The sequence below is a fragment of the Octopus bimaculoides genome, chromosome 16 (assembly GCF_046866305.1).
Source record: "Octopus bimaculoides isolate indiv1 chromosome 16, ASM4686630v1, whole genome shotgun sequence".
Classification (NCBI taxonomy): domain Eukaryota; kingdom Metazoa; phylum Mollusca; class Cephalopoda; order Octopoda; family Octopodidae; genus Octopus; species Octopus bimaculoides.
Window position 1 is genome coordinate 29,963,369 of NC_142943.1, and position 18,212 is coordinate 29,981,580.

The 18,212-nt window shown below is 35.4% G+C and overlaps 1 protein-coding gene across 3 annotated transcripts in view; it reads left to right on the plus strand.

Moving 5' to 3' along the window:
- LOC106870688 (protein ecdysoneless homolog) overlaps positions 1-18,212 on the plus strand; it is a 42,182-nt gene that overhangs the window by 5,582 nt on the left and 18,388 nt on the right. For 2 of the 3 annotated variants that reach the window (XM_089364327.1, XM_089364328.1), the window contains exons 2-3: positions 529-759; positions 14,410-14,527. In XM_089364327.1, the coding sequence (XP_089220453.1) occupies positions 561-759; positions 14,410-14,527 (317 nt within the window). In that variant the 5' untranslated portion in view covers positions 529-560. Of the gene's footprint in view, positions 1-219; positions 760-14,409; positions 14,528-18,212 lie in introns of those variants that run through there. The other variant, XM_014916845.3, reaches the window with a different exon arrangement.

Below are 18,212 nucleotides of genomic sequence, written 5' to 3' on the forward strand. Positions count from 1 at the left end.
TGCGCTGGTGCCAAGCTGATTTGGCCCTTCTCTTATACATCATCGATGATGTAGAGAGAGAGAGAGAGAGAGAGAGAGGCGAGAGTGAATACATAGACAATTCCGTGTCTTCCGTAGCACTTCGTCTCGGAGAGGACACGCCAGCAATCGTATACAATGGAAACTAGCAGTTTCTCCAGACACTTTTTTTTTCTGCTAGCACAGTCTCAAACAAGACTTTTGCAGGTGTAGATCCTTGGCATCGCGTGACTAACGGATACTGAAGAAGAAATAAGGAAATAATTAAAAAAAAAACAATTTCAAACAAAATCCTTGTCTTTCTGTTTTTAATACTGATAATAATTGCTAACCAATTAACATGAATGTCAGAGAAAAATAAACACAAAAATAACTAACTAACAAACAAACAAAAAAGACAACACAGCGCAGAGATATACCGAGCGGAATACTGTTTCTGTTTATATTCTGTTATTCTGTTAAACGTGTTTAGTAAAACCTAAAACTCCGCCCATTCTATTTGATTGACAGATTGAGAAACAGTTTAACAAACAAGTCACAGCATGGCTGAGAGACGGTACGTCCCGGAGGATGTGGTGGAATATTCTCTTTTCCCATTTGTTTCTGAACATTTAGACGACTTGAAAGCACAAGAATATTTGGAAGAACAGAAGGACATATTTTTGGCTCATCTCGGTCCATTATTAGTCGATTATATCTGGCAGAAAGAGCCTTTTAAACTAAAAGCCGTCGTCGGAGATGGTGAGTAGGTTCGATTGATCATATAACCTTAAACATTATTTTTCCTTAATTTCTTAAAATCTATCTTAATATTATTATTATTATTACTGTTATCTTTCCATTATTATATATTTAGCTATAAGACAAGTCTTTTAATTCATTCCTGTTTTCTGTATATGACTTCGTAATTTATTATTTTCTTGTATTATCTCTCTGGGGGTGCGGTGTTAATATCCTTTCATTGTCATTATCAAATGTTTTTTTTTTTAAATTTAACAATTGGCCCTTTTAAATCCAATTAGGGGACAGGCAAGATATTATTCACTGTAATTGGTAACTCTCGAATCACTCTGATTCATCATTACTAAGACTACTTAATGTGACGATTTTTTTCTCTCTCCCCAAATGCATCATTTATTTGACGCATTCCTTAATCAGCCTCCTCATCACACCAATTTAACAGGAAGAGGTTTCGAATCCTAGCTGAAAAAAAAATAAAAATCTGTCTTTCCTTATTCTCAAATTTGTTTATGATTATAATAGCTATTACTTTATCATTTACGTTATTTTTTTTTCTTTAGATACATTGTGGGAATTTTTGTGTTTTCATTATGTTGATTTAAAAGTAGACCAACAGTAATTCTATTCACACAGAAATATGCGTCAGTCGAAAGTAAAACTACAAATACAGATATCTTAATTTAATACGCAAGAGTTATTCTTACAAACTCGATATATATATATATATAATGTAATATAATATGATATAACATGATGTAGTATATATGTATGTATATGGTGATCGAAAGATTGCCGAAAAAATATTTTATACGTTGAATTCAATACAAATAAACAAAGAAAAGGCCAGTTGTTTTGAATAAGCACGAAAGTTGGAGTAAACCGTGAGTATATATATATATATATATATATATATATATATATATATATATATAATGTATGTATATATATATAATGTATGTATATATATATATAATGTATGTGTGTTTGTATATGTATGTGTGTGTGTATATGTATGTGTGTGTGTATATGTATGTGTGTGTTTGTGTATGTATGTGTGTATATATATATATATATATATATATATATATATATGTACATATATATATATGTGTGTGCGAATGTTCGTGTGTATGTGGGTGTGTGTGTGTATATATGTGTGTGTGTGTGTATATATATATATATATATATATAAATATATATATATATATGTGTGTGTGTGTGTATATATATATATATATATATATATAAATATATATATATATATATATATATGTGTGTGTGTGTGTGTATTATGCATACATGTATAGTCATTCTATTTTGTATTGAAGATGATAAAACTTCATTAACTGCTATATATATATATTTATGTATGTATGTATGTGCATTGGATATATACAGGCTGGTATGCAGAGGGATACTAATGGCTATATCGTTTACTCCAGAGAAAAGCCATAAAATAAAACATTCATGTTGACCATACGTACCAACATTACTCTCTTCCAATTGCACCATCACAACTTTTATTATGATGGCCTCCAGTAGAGGTACTTGACATTTTTTGACTACGTTACTTGTTCTATGTTTTATAAGGGATCCTACTTGACGCAGTTGGGGAAAAGTTATAAGCATTGCATCCTTTGGACTTCGTGTTTGCTTTGCAGTGGTTGCCTGTATGAAGTGAACCTGTCGACCGGTTGGACAGCAGATGATTGATGTTAAGATACCTTCATGAATGAGAAAGGAAACATAGGACTAGAAAACCTCGTTGCTGGTGATGCATTGTCCTTGCTGGAGTTGGGTAAATTTCTTGTGGTAGAGCAAAACACTAACGTCAGATCCTTTGATCTGCGTATTTGCAGGCATATTTGATAAGATTTGGTTTTTGAATTACTGAACTTGATGTGTCTTGTTCAGTTGTGGGCTGTAAGGAACTATGAATCTCTTATGAATTCCATGTTACCCAACCGAATTTTGTAGTTGGACAATGTGCTCTCCTGATGCTCTTCATTTGTAAGAGCAATAAGCATCTTCACCCGTCTCAGCCTCATTGACAAATGGTCTTCGAAACCATTTAATGAATTTATTGCTTTCCCTGCCAGGTGATTTCTTGTTGAGAGCACCACTGGAACTATGGACCAACTGGTTTTGAATGATACTTAAGAGCTCTTTCGTTCAATGTGGGTCTGAAAGCACCTGATGAAATCAATTTGATTTGAAGTTAATCATATTTCTAAACCAGATCAAAATGTGTGCATGTGGTAAGTCAGCTTTTTCTGTGGCGTTATTGATGAAAACATGATCTGTTGCCAATTTCTGGTAAAGGAAAAATTATATTTGGTCATGATCCTAATTTGAATTCACAAACTTCCTGCTTCAATTAAAGCTAGTTGTTATGTCATAATCTGCTGATTATGACATAATGGCTAACAGTTTTAGTTTTAATCAAGTCTTCTGCTAAAACTGTCACTTTGCTACATATTTGAGAGGAAGAGGGGCTGGAAATTAAGCAGAAAAGTGAAAGAGGTGTTAATATGTGAGAGTAACAGAAAAATTTCCAAGTTACAAGGACGTAAACGAAATAACACCAGTTGTTAAGCGATGGTGGTTGGAAACACAGACAACCTTCTATGCACACACTCACACACGCACACATGATGAGCTTTGGCAGAGTTTCCAGCTACCAGATTCACTCACAAGGCCTTGGTTGGCCCACAGCTATAGTAGAAGGCATTTGCCCAAGGTGCAGCACAGTGGGCCTGAACCCAAAACTCTGTGGTTGCAAAGTCAGAGAATTAATGATGATGATGATGGAGAGCAGAGTGGTGGAGGAGAAGGAAATAATTGTCTATTCCAAATTTTTTAGAACTAATTTCTTCAGCAGGAAGATCATCTGAATTATCTGAAGAAAAAACAGTAGAAGTAATAAGTTTTTGGATTACTTTTTAAAAGAAATTATCCAGAGATGCAGCTTGGGTTTCAGGGATCCAAAGCTATTTAACATTCTGTCAAAAAAACTCAGAGATTTATGAGGTGTAGGTGTGGAAATCTTCAAAGAATGTTTGGACAAATTTTTATCTGAAATCCCAGATAAACCCATATCATGGCAAGAGGCACAAAAAAGACCAGCTCCACTACTTCACCAGCAAAGAAATCCAATCATTCTGAAAAGTGGTGCTCCAGTATGGCCTCAACCAGTGACATAAATAAAAGCAAAGAGAGGATTTGCCCCAACCTGTTTTTCTGGACATTCCAAAAGTATTTGCAGTAATTTATGAGAAAAATAGTTTGTACCTGATTCAACTTCCTTTAACTCTTTTGATCTGAACCTACCTGAAGCCACTCCTGCTTCTACGAAACAAACTTCCTCTACGTTTAAACCTTCTATCAAATTTCCATATTAACAGATGTTCTAAGCACTAACTTAATAACGACAAGTTCCATTTTAGGAAAATTTTCATTATTTTCAAAATTAATAGAAATATAGTGAGAAAGGCAACAAACAATTCCTTCTCTGTGGTTAGTGTGTCTCTTGCTTTGGAATCATCATCATCATCATTTAATGACCGTTTTCCATGCTGGCATGGGTTGGACAGTTTGACTGAGGTCTGGAGAGCCAGTGGCTGCACCGGCTCCAATCTGACCTGGCAGTGTTTCTACAGCTGGATGCCCTTCCTAATGCCAACCACTCCAAGAGTGTAGTGGGTGCTTTTTATGTGCCACTGGTACAGGAGCCAGTCAGGTGGACCTGGCATTGATCAAATTTGGATAGTGCTTTTTATAGGGGCCAGTCAGTGGGTACTGGCATCGGCCACGTTCAGTTGGTGCTTTTTACGGGCCACTGGCACGAGAGCCAGTCGGGGTACTGGCATCAGTCATGTTCGGTCGATGCTTTTTATGTGTCACAGGCACGGGAGTCAGTCAAGCGGACCTGTCATTGACCACGTTTGGATGGTGCTTTTTACATGCCACCGGCATGGGAGCCAGTAACGGGGCAATGACCACAGCTATCATATTGGTTTTACTTGACTCAACAGGTCTTCTCAAGCATTTCATATCACATGACACATCAGGGGTACTCTTAACTGGGCCGGACATGCATGGTAAGGATTATAGACAAATGAAAGTAGCAGTTATGTACTTGTTTTACTAGAAAATTTTGATAATATCCAGAGCATTGATTCTATTACACTATATTTAATTAAAGAATAAAAAGTTTAGAATGGTATAACAATGCACTATAAAACAAAAAATGGACTATAGGAATTATTTATATCTTATTTTATTTAGCAATCTATACATCTTATCTAACAAGGGTATACCATCAAAAGCCACAAAACTGTAGAACTCGATTTGAGAAAGCTTCTCTTGTATGCATATAGTGCTAAAAAGCCCATAATTGAATCAGTAGCAGATGAAAAGCATCCCACAGTGGTAGTGGAATTGCTAAACCTGGGATTTCTGCAACATTGCATGTCATCAGTAGCAAGTATTAGCCACATTCTTAGAGAAATGTAGCATCTACTGATATTGAAAAACAGTGATTAATCAATCACTGGTGTTGTAAATAAATGGCAGGCTGAGTAAAATTTCTTAATTAGCAGAGGAAGCAAAGTGGTTCAGGTTAGCGTTGTGTTTGTCTCACTTAACCCCTAACCCAACAAAGACGAGTTAAGGTTGTCTTCACCCAATTTGTCTTTTTCAGAGTGTGACGAGTAAACTCGTTCAAAACATAATTTTAAGAACAGCCACAGACAAGTTTATATGTCAATTCTTGGCATTTATTTTTATTTTTTTTACAAATTACGCCCAGATGTCGAGCTCAGATGATGACAATGAGTAGGAACCTTCTATTAGACACTTGGATACATCAGATGAGAGATGCAACCATAAACAAAAGCAATAAGAAAATTCGTCCGAAAATGGAATGTTTTCTCCCAAAAAGTTGCCAGGGCAGGGGCTAATGTAGAATACATTATCAAAAACCAGAAAATGCTATTCTGAACCAATACTAATTCTGTTGCTAATAACGAATTTTTATTTTATTTATTGTTTTAGAATAATACAAGTAGAATCATTAAAGTTTCAAAAAAAAAAAAAAAAGAAAAAAACCAAATTTTTTTCATTTACTTTCTGAGTTCAAACTCTGCCAATGCCAACTTTGCCTTTCACCCTTCTGGCAAAGTCAATAAAATACAATACCAATCTGGAACTGGACTTATTTTAATTGACTGTTCTTTTCCTCCAAATTCCTGTCCTTTTGCCAGAATAAGGAACAGTATTATTACCATTTTATTCCTTTTTCAAGTGCTTTATTGATGTTTAGCGTGTATGTATGTATGTGTGTGTGTATTTATATATTTCACTTTCTTAATTAATAAGAAATGAAGTAAACAGTGTTTAGATGGTTTGCAGTGCTTCCAACAAAGCTTGAACTCATGAACAGTAATCAAAACCAAGGTTAACTGTGCCTCCCCTCCACACACGAGGTTTGTAATAAGTGACGGAGTCAATGAAAATAGCTGACACTCTTTGATATTTTGTTCATGGGTTAAATGGCACATTAACTCAGTGTTGAAATATTCAATATGAGACTCTATTGTTTTGTGGTGAATTTTGGAAAGGAAAATGACCTATGGAAAGAGGAATGATGTGCGTATGTGTGTGTGTGTGTGCATGTGTGCATGCATACATATGTATACACACACACACACACACACACACACACACACACACACACACACACACAGACACATGCACATATATATACACCCACACATATCTACACATACATCATCATCATTGTTTAATGTCCGCCTTCCATGGTGGCATGGGTACGCATAGTATATACACAATATATATTCATATATATATATATATATATATATATATATATATATATATATATTATATATAATAATATAGATTATATACACATGTATAGACAAGCAATACACACACACACACACATATATATATATATATATATATATATAGATTATATACATATACACATGTATAGACAAGCAATACACACACACGTAGATATATATATATATATATATATATATATATATATATATATATATGAAAGAGATAAGAGTAACATTTATATTAACAGAAAGGAAAGAATTATCATTTCCAGCCACTTAATATAGCAAGACATTAAAAAACCTGATTATTTAGTTATTCACTCAACTTTTAAAATTGATAAAAAAAGATAATAACAAAACATAAGGTGGGACTAATTTTACCATCGACAATTTCAGCTAAATGCTTTTAATAATGCATGTGGTTTGTCTCAAATTCTTATCCAAACTTAATTACACTCACATATATATCTCTAAGAGCATAACATACAAACTACTACCTCTCCTCCATATTGCTGAATCAACTGTTGAAAGGGTGAAATTTCCTTGACATTTTATGTGTGATAAAATGAATACAAAGTAACTGATAAAGTTTGTTTGATAAATAATCTCGTATGAAGCACCCCAACTCCATTTTATAGTTTCAACTGTTTTCAAAATGGTGTGACATTCAGATAAATTGGTCACTGAATTATTCTGCTTTTAAATGAATCTGCAAAAAAAAAATTGTTTAGTTTTCTGAATAGGTTATTTTTATTAACATCATCCACTGGATTTCGTTCTCACATTAAATTTAACTTTAAACTACAGGTGGGTGTCAAATGCCGTGTGCAATGATTTTGTTCCAGCAGCAAGCTGTGACCTAATTTGGGGTCACTTCTCTTACATTGTTAAATATCTTGTGAGACGGACAGACTTGTTTATGGTACACTAGTCTTAATTCTCCTCGCTTTTATTCTTCATCATAAACTGTAACATCTTAGCTAGAATGGATCTTGAAGCATATAAAGCTATAATTAATTTTTTCTACTACAAACACAAGGCCCTAAAGTATTTTGGGGAAAGGACCAGTCAACAACATCGGTCTCAGTGTTTGACCCTGAAAAGATGAAAGGACAAGTCAGCCTTGGTGGAATTTGAATTTAGACTATAAAGATGCATGAAATGCCACTAAGCATTTTGCCTGACATGCTAACGATTCTGCCATCTCATTGCTTGACTATAAATAATTGAATGTAAATATTGGATTGAAAATCCCTTTTGGGATAGAAAAAGTCAAAGACTGTATGTGGAACTTGAACTCGCATCTCCTGTACACGTTATGAGTTAGTCTTACATGCAGCCTTTGACTTTTTCTTTCCATAATCAGTTTCTATCCACAATCATGTAATAATTTATATACTGTTATTTAACCGTAGTTGTTAACTATCTTTTTCTTGCTTTAGTCATTAGACTGTGGCCATGCTGGAGCACTGGCTTGAAGAGTTTTTAGTTGAATGTATTGACCCCAAGTACTTGTTTTTTTTTTAAGCTTGGCATTTATTCCATCAATCTCTTTGCTGAACCACTAAGTTATGGGACTGTAATCACACCAACATCAGTGGTGGGGGACAAACACACACACACATAGGTAATGGGCTTCTTTTAGTTTCCATCTACTGAATCCACTTTGGTCAGCCTGAGGCTGTAATAGAAGGCTTGCCCAGAGTGCTACGCAGTGAGATTGAACCCAGAACTATGTGGTTGGGAAACATGATTCTTACAGCACAGCCATGCTTGCACTTAGTTCACAAATTAGTTATTCAGACTGACCTGTCCTGCAGAGAATGCCCCTCTCCCCACCAAAAAACAATCATGCTAATTAGCACCTTACTCCAGTTCTAATCAGAACAAAATGAACTTATTTAGACCTGCCGACACACACACCCTAAATCTTTCGTACAAACTCCAGTGCAGACCTTCCTGCTCTATTGATGAATAAAAATTGATGCTGAAGATTGAAAGCGATATGAAAGTAATTTAAATCGTTAATCAGACCACTTAATCAGACTGATTGAACAAAATCTTGTTACAGATAATACATAATCCTGTTAACTTGACAAGACCTGCATATCAGCAGACTCTTCACACATTTATGAAGTACTTTTAGGATAGTGGTACCACAAAACTGAGAATATTAAGAGACATAACTTTCTGAGTTCAAACCAACCTGAGGTCACTGTTCTTTCTTTCTTTCTTTTTTTTTTTGCATTTTACGTTTAATGATGATGATTATGATAATTTATTTTGTTTCCTTGAGTTCAATGGATAAGGGTTGTTATGGTGATAAAGCACATAAATATTTAGGTTTGGTTGTTTGGTAAGAAGTTTGGTGAAATATTAGCGTGTTTGAGAATGGGTAAGGCTTGCCAACAGCAAGGGTGTCTGGCTGCAGAAAACCTGCCCCAATAAACTCCATCCAGCCCACACAAGCATGGAAAAGTCTTCTTGAGTACAGCAAGGCACCAGGCATCTCGGTCCTTTGTCATCTCATCTGAAAGGTTCAATGTCCTGAGGTTGTCCTCCAATAGTACTTCGTCCCATGTCTCCCTGGGTCTCCCACTTCCATGTGTTCTATTTACTTTGAGAGATTGACACTTCTTAATGGAGCTGTCAGCATCTGCTCACATCGCATGACTAAACATGACAATACATATATATATATATATATATATATATATATATGATAAAATGAGATAACAAAGCCAAGGCTATGAAGAGTTTTCAGGACATTTATAAGGAAAAAGATATATAGTCTTACAGCTGTTTCTGGGAAATTATGGATATCCCTTCATCAGAAATGATGTGAGATGGTTAAATAGAGGTAAATATTTGAGTTTGAAATAAGGAATTATTATGGAAAAGGTGGAGATAGGGAATATAGAAGGAAATAAGAGAATGAAAGTAGAAATAAAAATATAAAATATATAAAGAAATTGTAGCTACCTCTATTTAACCATCTTGCATCGTCTCTGATGAAGGGATATCCATAATATCCCAGAAATGTCTTTTTCCTTATAAATATCTTGAGGACTCCTCCCAGCCTTGGCTTTTTTTATCTCATTTTGCTTAATATATATATGCATATCAATACAAGACCCACATTAGACTCCTCACTTGTATCACTATTGAACCAGGAGTTTAACTACGGTTTGTTCCTAGCACTTACTTAGCATTACCTGGATACCAATACCTCTCATATATATATCTTACAACATGAACCTGCCCCTTATCTCATACCTTCACCCTCATCTGCTAGCATAAAGCCCCTTTCCTCAGATTTTGCTGACCTGAAAGCATCCAGTACACACTGTAAAGGGGTTGTTAGGAAGGACATCTAGCCATAGAAATAACGTCAAAACAGAGAGTAGAGCACAATGCAGTCCTCTGAGCCATTGGTTTCTATCAATCCATCCAACCCATGACAGTATGGAACATGAATGTTAATCTGTTAACATGTTTGTGTGTGTATGGGTGGTTGCTTATGTCCCCTTGTCATGATGGTTGTAAACAAACATCACCACCATACAAGCAGTGTTGTTTTCTTATCGTTTGTGAAGACATGAGCAATCATGGAGAAATATTACCTTGATTGGAACTTGGTCGGGAGTGAGAACAGGAAGGCTACTTGTAGAGAATGCATCTCGATGAATAATACAGTTTAGATAGAGGGAAATTTGATTTGATTTTGGAATGAAGGCTTGTGTATTTTTATAATTATTCAGACGTAGGTATTTTGGTGTCAAAGCTTGAGACTATTTTGAAAAGTTTGCTTTTTTCACATAAAATCTAAAAGTATGCAAGTGGTGTTGGATGAAATGCTGTGATTAATTTAGAGGAAGCAAATCAATGAAGCTAAATAATAAAATGAATATCAGAGGACAGTTTCTCAGTGTTAAAACCTGCTTTCAGAAATCTTCTGGGAATTATTTTCCATTTCTAGCAGTTAGGGTTGAATAGAGAAGTGTTTGTTTATGAGTCATGATTAGATTAAAAAGAGAAAAAAAGGCCAAAAAAAACAAAAAAAAACATAAAAAAATTAAGGAAAAATAAGTAAATTATATACGAGAAGAGACATACTTTGTGCTCCCACCCCAAACCACCCAGAACAGGTTGCAAGCTTATTGCTGGTTGTACCAACAGTGGGTGAAGACTGCAATATATTTTTCAAATGGAACTCTCTCTCCCTTTACTGTCCAAATGCATTCCTTGTTAACAGATGATGCTGGAGGGTTGTTTTTCCAAACCCCTTTTAGTGATGGTTTTCATTCCAGGCACTATGTTGGTATTTGTATTTAAGCCATGGCCCTCCCAGGATTCGTGATCAGAGAATATGGATGGATAAATTAAGGGAAATAGGAAGAAGAGTTATGATACCAGATGCAACAGCTAAACTAGATTTTAATAAAATTAAATAATTGTTGTTTATCCCGCATGTCAGCTGTGGCAATGAGGGCCTGTAATCAAAGGCATTCCAACTTGTCTTTTTCTCTTTTATTCAGATGTGCCCTTCTAACTTTAAGACAGTAGGATTCACAGAAGAATTGACTATTATTTCTAGCTTGGTTCAGTAAATATTGTCGCTTAGCCTGTTAGGTCAGCCTTGATTAAGTAAGATCTGTTGCAAAAGGCATTCCACCCCTCAGGCATTTATGTGAAGTGAAGACACTGTTTGAGGGAATCTTGGTTGTTATTTCTAGCAATGCTGAAGGAGATTCCCTTATTGGGAAAGTGTGTCTGTGAAGGAAAAAAATGTGAGGATAATGATGTTTATTTAAATAAATTGATTAATTAGATGGAAGAATGCTAAGTTATTGTCACGTCAGAGACAAACGGAAATACGCCACAAGTAATTTTACAGACACATTTTATCACACCCACTTACATTACATAACTTTTCTGTGCACACACACACACACACACACACACACGCATCTCCTGGCCATTTGAAATATTTACTGTTATAACTTTGGTCAGGTATTTAACCTGTCACCGTTTAAAATATTTCGTTTTTTTGTTGGTGATTTATTAAATACCTCTAATGTGTAATTTGGGCCTACACCTTCTGTGCGTGCCAGGTTTTAAATCTGGATTGGTATTTAGTTTTATTTATTATTGACTGTGTGGTAAGAAGGTTGCTTTCTCAACCTTATGGTTCCAGGTTCAGTCCTACTGCATGGCACCTTGGGCAAGTGTCTTCTACTATAATCTCAGGCTGACTACAGCCTTGTGACTGGATTTGGTAGACGGAAACTGAAAGAAACCCCTTGTATGATTATACATACATGCATACACTGCTGTTGGTGTATTTATATCTTTGTAACTTAGTGGTTCAGCAAAAAAGACTGCTAGAATAAGTACCAGGTGAAAATAAATAAGTAAGTACTGGAATTGGATTCATTTGACTAAAATTTCTTCAAGGTGGTGCTCCAGCATGGCTGCAGTCTAATGACTGAAGCAAGTAAAAGATTTAAAAAAATGATGTGTCATATTTTGAGTTATTGCTGAAAGGAATCTCATCATCACCACCACCACCATCATCATCACCACCACCACCACCACCGCCATCACTATCATCGTCGCTACCATCATCACCATCATCATTGTTTTAATGTCCACTTTCCCATGTTTGCATAATTTGGACAGAATTTGTTGAGGTAGGTCTTCTATGGCCAGATGCCCCTCCTGTTGCCACCCTTCACTTGTTTCCAAGCAAGATGATATTTCTCCATGGCCATCACTGCTTGCATGTCAGAGGCACTCGTTTATGACTGTGATGCAGAGTCAAGGCAAGGAGGCAGTAAAATACACTCTCAGACCCATGCACAAACACATACTTGTATACATATATCTGATGAGCTTCTTTCAGTTTCCATGTACCAGATATACTCACAAGGCTTTGGTCAGCCAGGGGCTATGGTAAAAACAAAAACACTTGGCCAAGGTGCCATGCAGTGGGACTGAACCCAGAACTAAGTGCTTAGGAAACAAACTTCTTAACCATGGAGCCATGCCTGAGCCCATCATCATCATCATTTAGCCCTTTTGTTACCTTGTTTATTTTGAGATGCTTTTTGCTTCTTTCAATTAATTTTAAATATAACAAAGAATTTGGTAAAATAGCTATAGTAAAAAAGGTGTGAGAGGCTGAATCTGGTTAGTTTAAACATAAAACCGATAAAACATTTGGGCCAGACATGACTAGTCTGAATGCTGAAGGGTTAATATAAGAAAAATATGTGAGGCAAATAAATTTCTTTGTGTGACCTGAACAGTACTTCAGTGAAATTAGTTTCATTGTATAGCAATGTAGGTTGTTATATTGTCACAGTTTTTTCTTTGTTGTCAATGGGAAAAACGCAGAAAGTAAATAATGACGGATGTCACACTTTCGACTGGAGATTTATAGGAAAGTACAAATGGTGGTATGTTGCTATAGAATTTTTTGTTAAAACATCTCAAGTTGTCTTAAAATTTTTCTGACATTGATAAGTTAAAGTGTTTAGGCTTAGAAATAATTTACCATGGCATAATAATGGTTTAACTGTTTCAATACCAACCTGGCTGAAACCACCTCTGGCTGAAACCACCTCTGGCTGAAACCACCTCTGGCTCTGTAGTACAAATGTCTTGTTTTCAAAGGTTTCGAATTAAAATCTTCCACCAAACTTTAGTCACAATTTATGTTCCTAACACAAGCTTAATGATAACTGAGTTATTTTACTAATATTATATTTAAAATTGAAAGAAACACAGAGCATTTCAACAGAAATATGGTAAGGGAAAGATTAAAATATATAGTAGAGAAACAGTTCTTAACCCTTTTGATACCAACCTGGCTGATACCGGTTCTGGCTCTGTAGTACAAATGTTTTGTTTTCAAAAGTTCTGAATTAAAATCTTCCACCAAACCTTAGTCACAATTTATGTTCCTAACACAAGCTTAATGACAACTGGGTTATTTTACTAAATTCTTTGTTATATTTAAAATTGAAAGAAACACAGAGCATCTCAACAGAAATACAAAAAGGTTAAAATTTTGGCACAAGGCCAGCAAATTCAGGGGTGGGGTAAGTTGATTACATTGACCCTAGTGCATAACTGGTACTCATTTTATCAACCCTGAAAGGATGAAAGGCAAAGTCGATCTCTGTAAAATTTGAACTCAGAACATGAAGAAAAATACTTTGCGATATTTCTGCTTCGTTCTGAGTTCAAATTCTGCTGAGGTCGACTTTACTTTTCTTCCTTTTTTTTTTTTGGGTGGGTCGATAAATTAAGTACCAGTGAAACGTTTAGGTCGATGTAATTGACTTGTCCCCCCCCCCCACACACACAAATGTCAGGCCTTGTGCTTCCAGTAGAAACGATTATTATTATTATTATTATTATTATTATTATTATTATTATTATTATTATTATTAAGGCAGCGAGCTGCCAGAATTGTTAGCGTGCTGGGCAAAATGCTTAGCAGTATTTTTCCCATCGCTATGTTCTGAGTTCAAATTCCATTGAGGTTAACTTTACCTTTCATCCTTTTGGCATCCATAAAATAAGTACCAGTTGAACACTGGAGTTCCATGTAATTGACTCATCTCCTCCCTCCAAAATTTGATGCCTTTGTGGTAAAATTTGAAACCATTATAATTATTATTATTATTATTATTACTATTATTATTATTATTGATGATAATCACTCTCAAAATATATTGCATTTAATAACGAATAATTTCTTTTCTTTCAGAATCCACCCCACATCATCTACATGGCTGCACCCATTTTGGTGACAATGTTCAAGACGAGTGGTTTGTGGTTTACCTGTTGTGTCAGTTGACACAACATTTCTCAGGTCTCGTTGCTAAGTAAGTACTATTGACTTTTTTCATTGTCTACTGGCTACGGTAAAAGGGATATTATGGTGGACCCATTTGAAAGGGCTAAAGACAGACACTTCCCTCTTTGGCCAAGCCCTCATCAACTTTTTCAAGTTTCACTTGAAAAGGAAGTTGAGGGTGGAGAGGGGAGTGTTGCCCTGTAGCAAGTTTGTTGAAAAGTGGTGAATGTTGGAAGTGTGAAAGGACCAATTCTGAGAATGCACCTTTGAAAAAAATTGAAGGAGAAGGGCTCTTGCCCTGGCTTTTCTGGATTTTTCCACAAGGATCTTAAAGTGCTTTCCCTACTGGGAGTTTTAGTTTGTTCAATTTTAATTGTTATTTATATTTTTTACACACTCTAAAACCCATTGTATTGTCCTGTTGTTGCATGTCCTTTGATGTTTTTGTATGAGAGCCCTTGTGGCTAATAAAAGAATAAATTATTATTATTATTATTTAAACGTCACACAGTATAGAATATCGCGAGGTTGTTGATTGAAGATATTGTGTGTACAGAGGGGTTTGTACTGTTTGTCAAGTCTCAACAAGGACCTCAGACAGACATTACTTTACGCAATATGTGTGCAGTTCTAAGTAATGCTGACTTTTGCAATACATCTTGATTGTAGCATTTTCAGATTGGGTGGTATTGAACCCAATGCTCCGATGACAATAGGGATAACCCTTATGTTTGACTCCCATAGCTGCCACATCTTAGTGATCTCATTTCTCATCTCCATATTTATCAACCTTCTCTTTCTCTCTCTCTTAATCTGTGACTCATTCTTAATCACTGCTGACCTAATACTCTTTTAGGTCAACAGCACAGTTGCCCACTCTTACACCTTGTTCACTCATATTATCAGAAATTGCTGTCTTATAGTTACAACTTCTCTCAGTGACAAGTTTAATCTGCAGTCAGGAACCGAACAAGCTCCTATATTATTTACAAAGGATAGATAGGTGTCCCCACCTTGTTTGTTGTTACCACAATGATTCGGCTGATGTACTCTCCAGCCTTCATCAGGTGTCCTGGTGGAATTTTGAACCCAACCCTTTATTTGGCTAATGGGGTACTCTGTTCTCACTCCTAAGGTATTTTTTTACTGATGTTAGTATTACTGTTTAGTCAAGTCACTTCCTGAGATTGAACCCAGAATCTTGGGGTTAGTAGCCCATGCTCTTAACCTAAATAAATAATAAAGGGTTGGGTTTGAAATTGTACCTGATGAAGGCTGGAGAGTACATCAGTTGAAACGTTGTGGTAACAACAAACAGGGTGGGGACACCTATCCATCCATTGTAGATAATGTGCATAAATTCCTCATCTCTAAAATATAGAACAATATTTTCCTATGTTCAAAGCTGCATTTGGCTTCCTTCCTTATTTTTAATGGGTTAATCCCTTCAGCATTCAGATTATTCTGTCACATGCAATGCTTATATACTTACATTGTTTTGAATTAATCAGGGCTTATCTCATAGCTTTGAGATTTCAATGACATGATTGTTTATTTTTAGAATGACATTGTAGGGCAGTTATGAGAAGCTGGATCTGGTTGGTTTGAACATGAAACATGCACAATACTTGGCCTGGCAGATTTAAATGCTAAAGGGTTAAATCTAAAAAGAAATAAAAATTGAGGTCTCAGCAGTAAGCATGTGTACATTTTTTTGCAGTGGGGGATGGGCACCCTGTCTGTATATCATATTTCAGTACGAATGTAAATAATATTGTTGTATGAATGTAGGTTATATATTGATATGAGCATATATTACTTTCTGAGGTGTGACTGCATTATGTTGTATGTCAGGTGAACATTATGTTGTGTGATAACAGAATACCTTATATGATTTGACAGATATTTGTAACACTCTTTAATGTGAGTACATCACGTGCCCTATGTTAAATAATGAAGTACTAAAAGAAATGACTCTCCCCAGACAATAATATATATATATATATATATATTTGTAAGAGGCTTCCATATAGTTTCCATTAATCAAATTTATTTGCAAGGCATTGATTAGCCAAAGGCTGTAGTAGAAGACACTTTCCCCAGGTGCCACTCAGGGGATTGAACCTGAAGTCACTTGGTTGCAAAGTGAGCATCCTAACCACACAATCATACTTGTAACTGACTGACAACAACAACAACAACAAAACAAATTTCTTAAGCTAAAAAGAAAAGAAAAAGAAGAAAAATCAGTTCTTCAACCATGGTTCCTTAAAGCTGCTGTTCTGTATTTGTCTTGGAAGATTGCAGACTACAGTGTTTCTAAGGATTCTGTCTTGTGGAATTGTGTGAAGAAGTGAGATATTAATAACAAGATTGAGTCTGAGAAGATCAATAACTGCATTGAAAATTGACATGAAGGTGCGAAAATTATAAGTAAAATTGAACTAAAGTGCAATCAATATGGCAGCCAGAAGCTGTAATAAGATGGATATATAACCTAGATAGAGAGGCAACTGAAGTAGCTCAGTTTGTAGAGTGTTAGACTGAAGAGCTAAAGGTTCCTGGTTCAGTTCCAGATTTTGACAATTTTACAATTTATTCTTTATAGGTGTAGGCATGGTTGCGTGGTAAGAAGTTTGCTTCACAGCCACATGGACAAGTGTTTGTTACTGTAGCCCCAGGCTGACCAAAGCCTTGTGAGTGGATTTGGCAGTCAGAAACTTAAAAAAAGCTCATATCTGTCTATTTCTCTTCTCTCTCTCTCTCTCCTTATATATATATATATATATATATATATATATATATATATATATATATATATATATATATTGGGACTAATGGGTATATGTTGATTGGGTGAGTTGAAGTGTTGAGTAAAGCACTGGCATTTGAACTCAGAACGTAGCGACAAGCAAAAGACGGCTAAGCATTTCATCCGGCGTGCTGACAATTCTGCCAGCTCATCACCCTCATTAATAATAATAATAATAATAATAAGTTATTTTCTTAGACAAAAAACCTCTCAATGTGGTGCTCCAGCATGGCCTGCAGTCAAATGACTGAAGCAAGTAAAAGATAATAGACAGAAGATAAAGACATGAAATTAATCGTTTATAACGAGTTTATCTTGAGACAGATTTCTTTTTTCTTTATCTTTATAAATTGTTTGTGTTTGAGACTTGAGAGTCTGGAGTCTGAATGCTGGTAGCAAGCATAAGTGTTGCTAGACACAAATGCTGTCAATGTTAAAGATAGATAAAGTGATGAGTTATTTTAATATCATTTCCAACAAACTCTTCTGCTGGTTTGTTTATTTGTGTACTTTTTGTAATTTTGTATCTGTGTTTGACCTACAGAGCCGTCGTCGTGTTGTGGCAAATGTTCACAAATGTGATTATTATTATTTTCACAAGTAATTGGTGTGAATGTGCTGGTTCCCACATTCTTCATGTAATGATAGATGTATGAATGCTTGCATGTGTGTGTGTGTGCGCGCGCGTGTATCTGGTTACATAAATAAGCTTGCTCTCTGAAAAATGGCTGTTTATCTATCTATCTATCTATCATCTGTCTATCTGTCTATCATCTCTCTACCTGTCTATCTATCTATCATCTGTCTATCTATCATCTGTCTATGTATCATCTGTCTATCTGTTTATCATCTGTCTGTGTTTCATCTGTCTATCTGTCTATCTATCATCTGTCTATCTGTC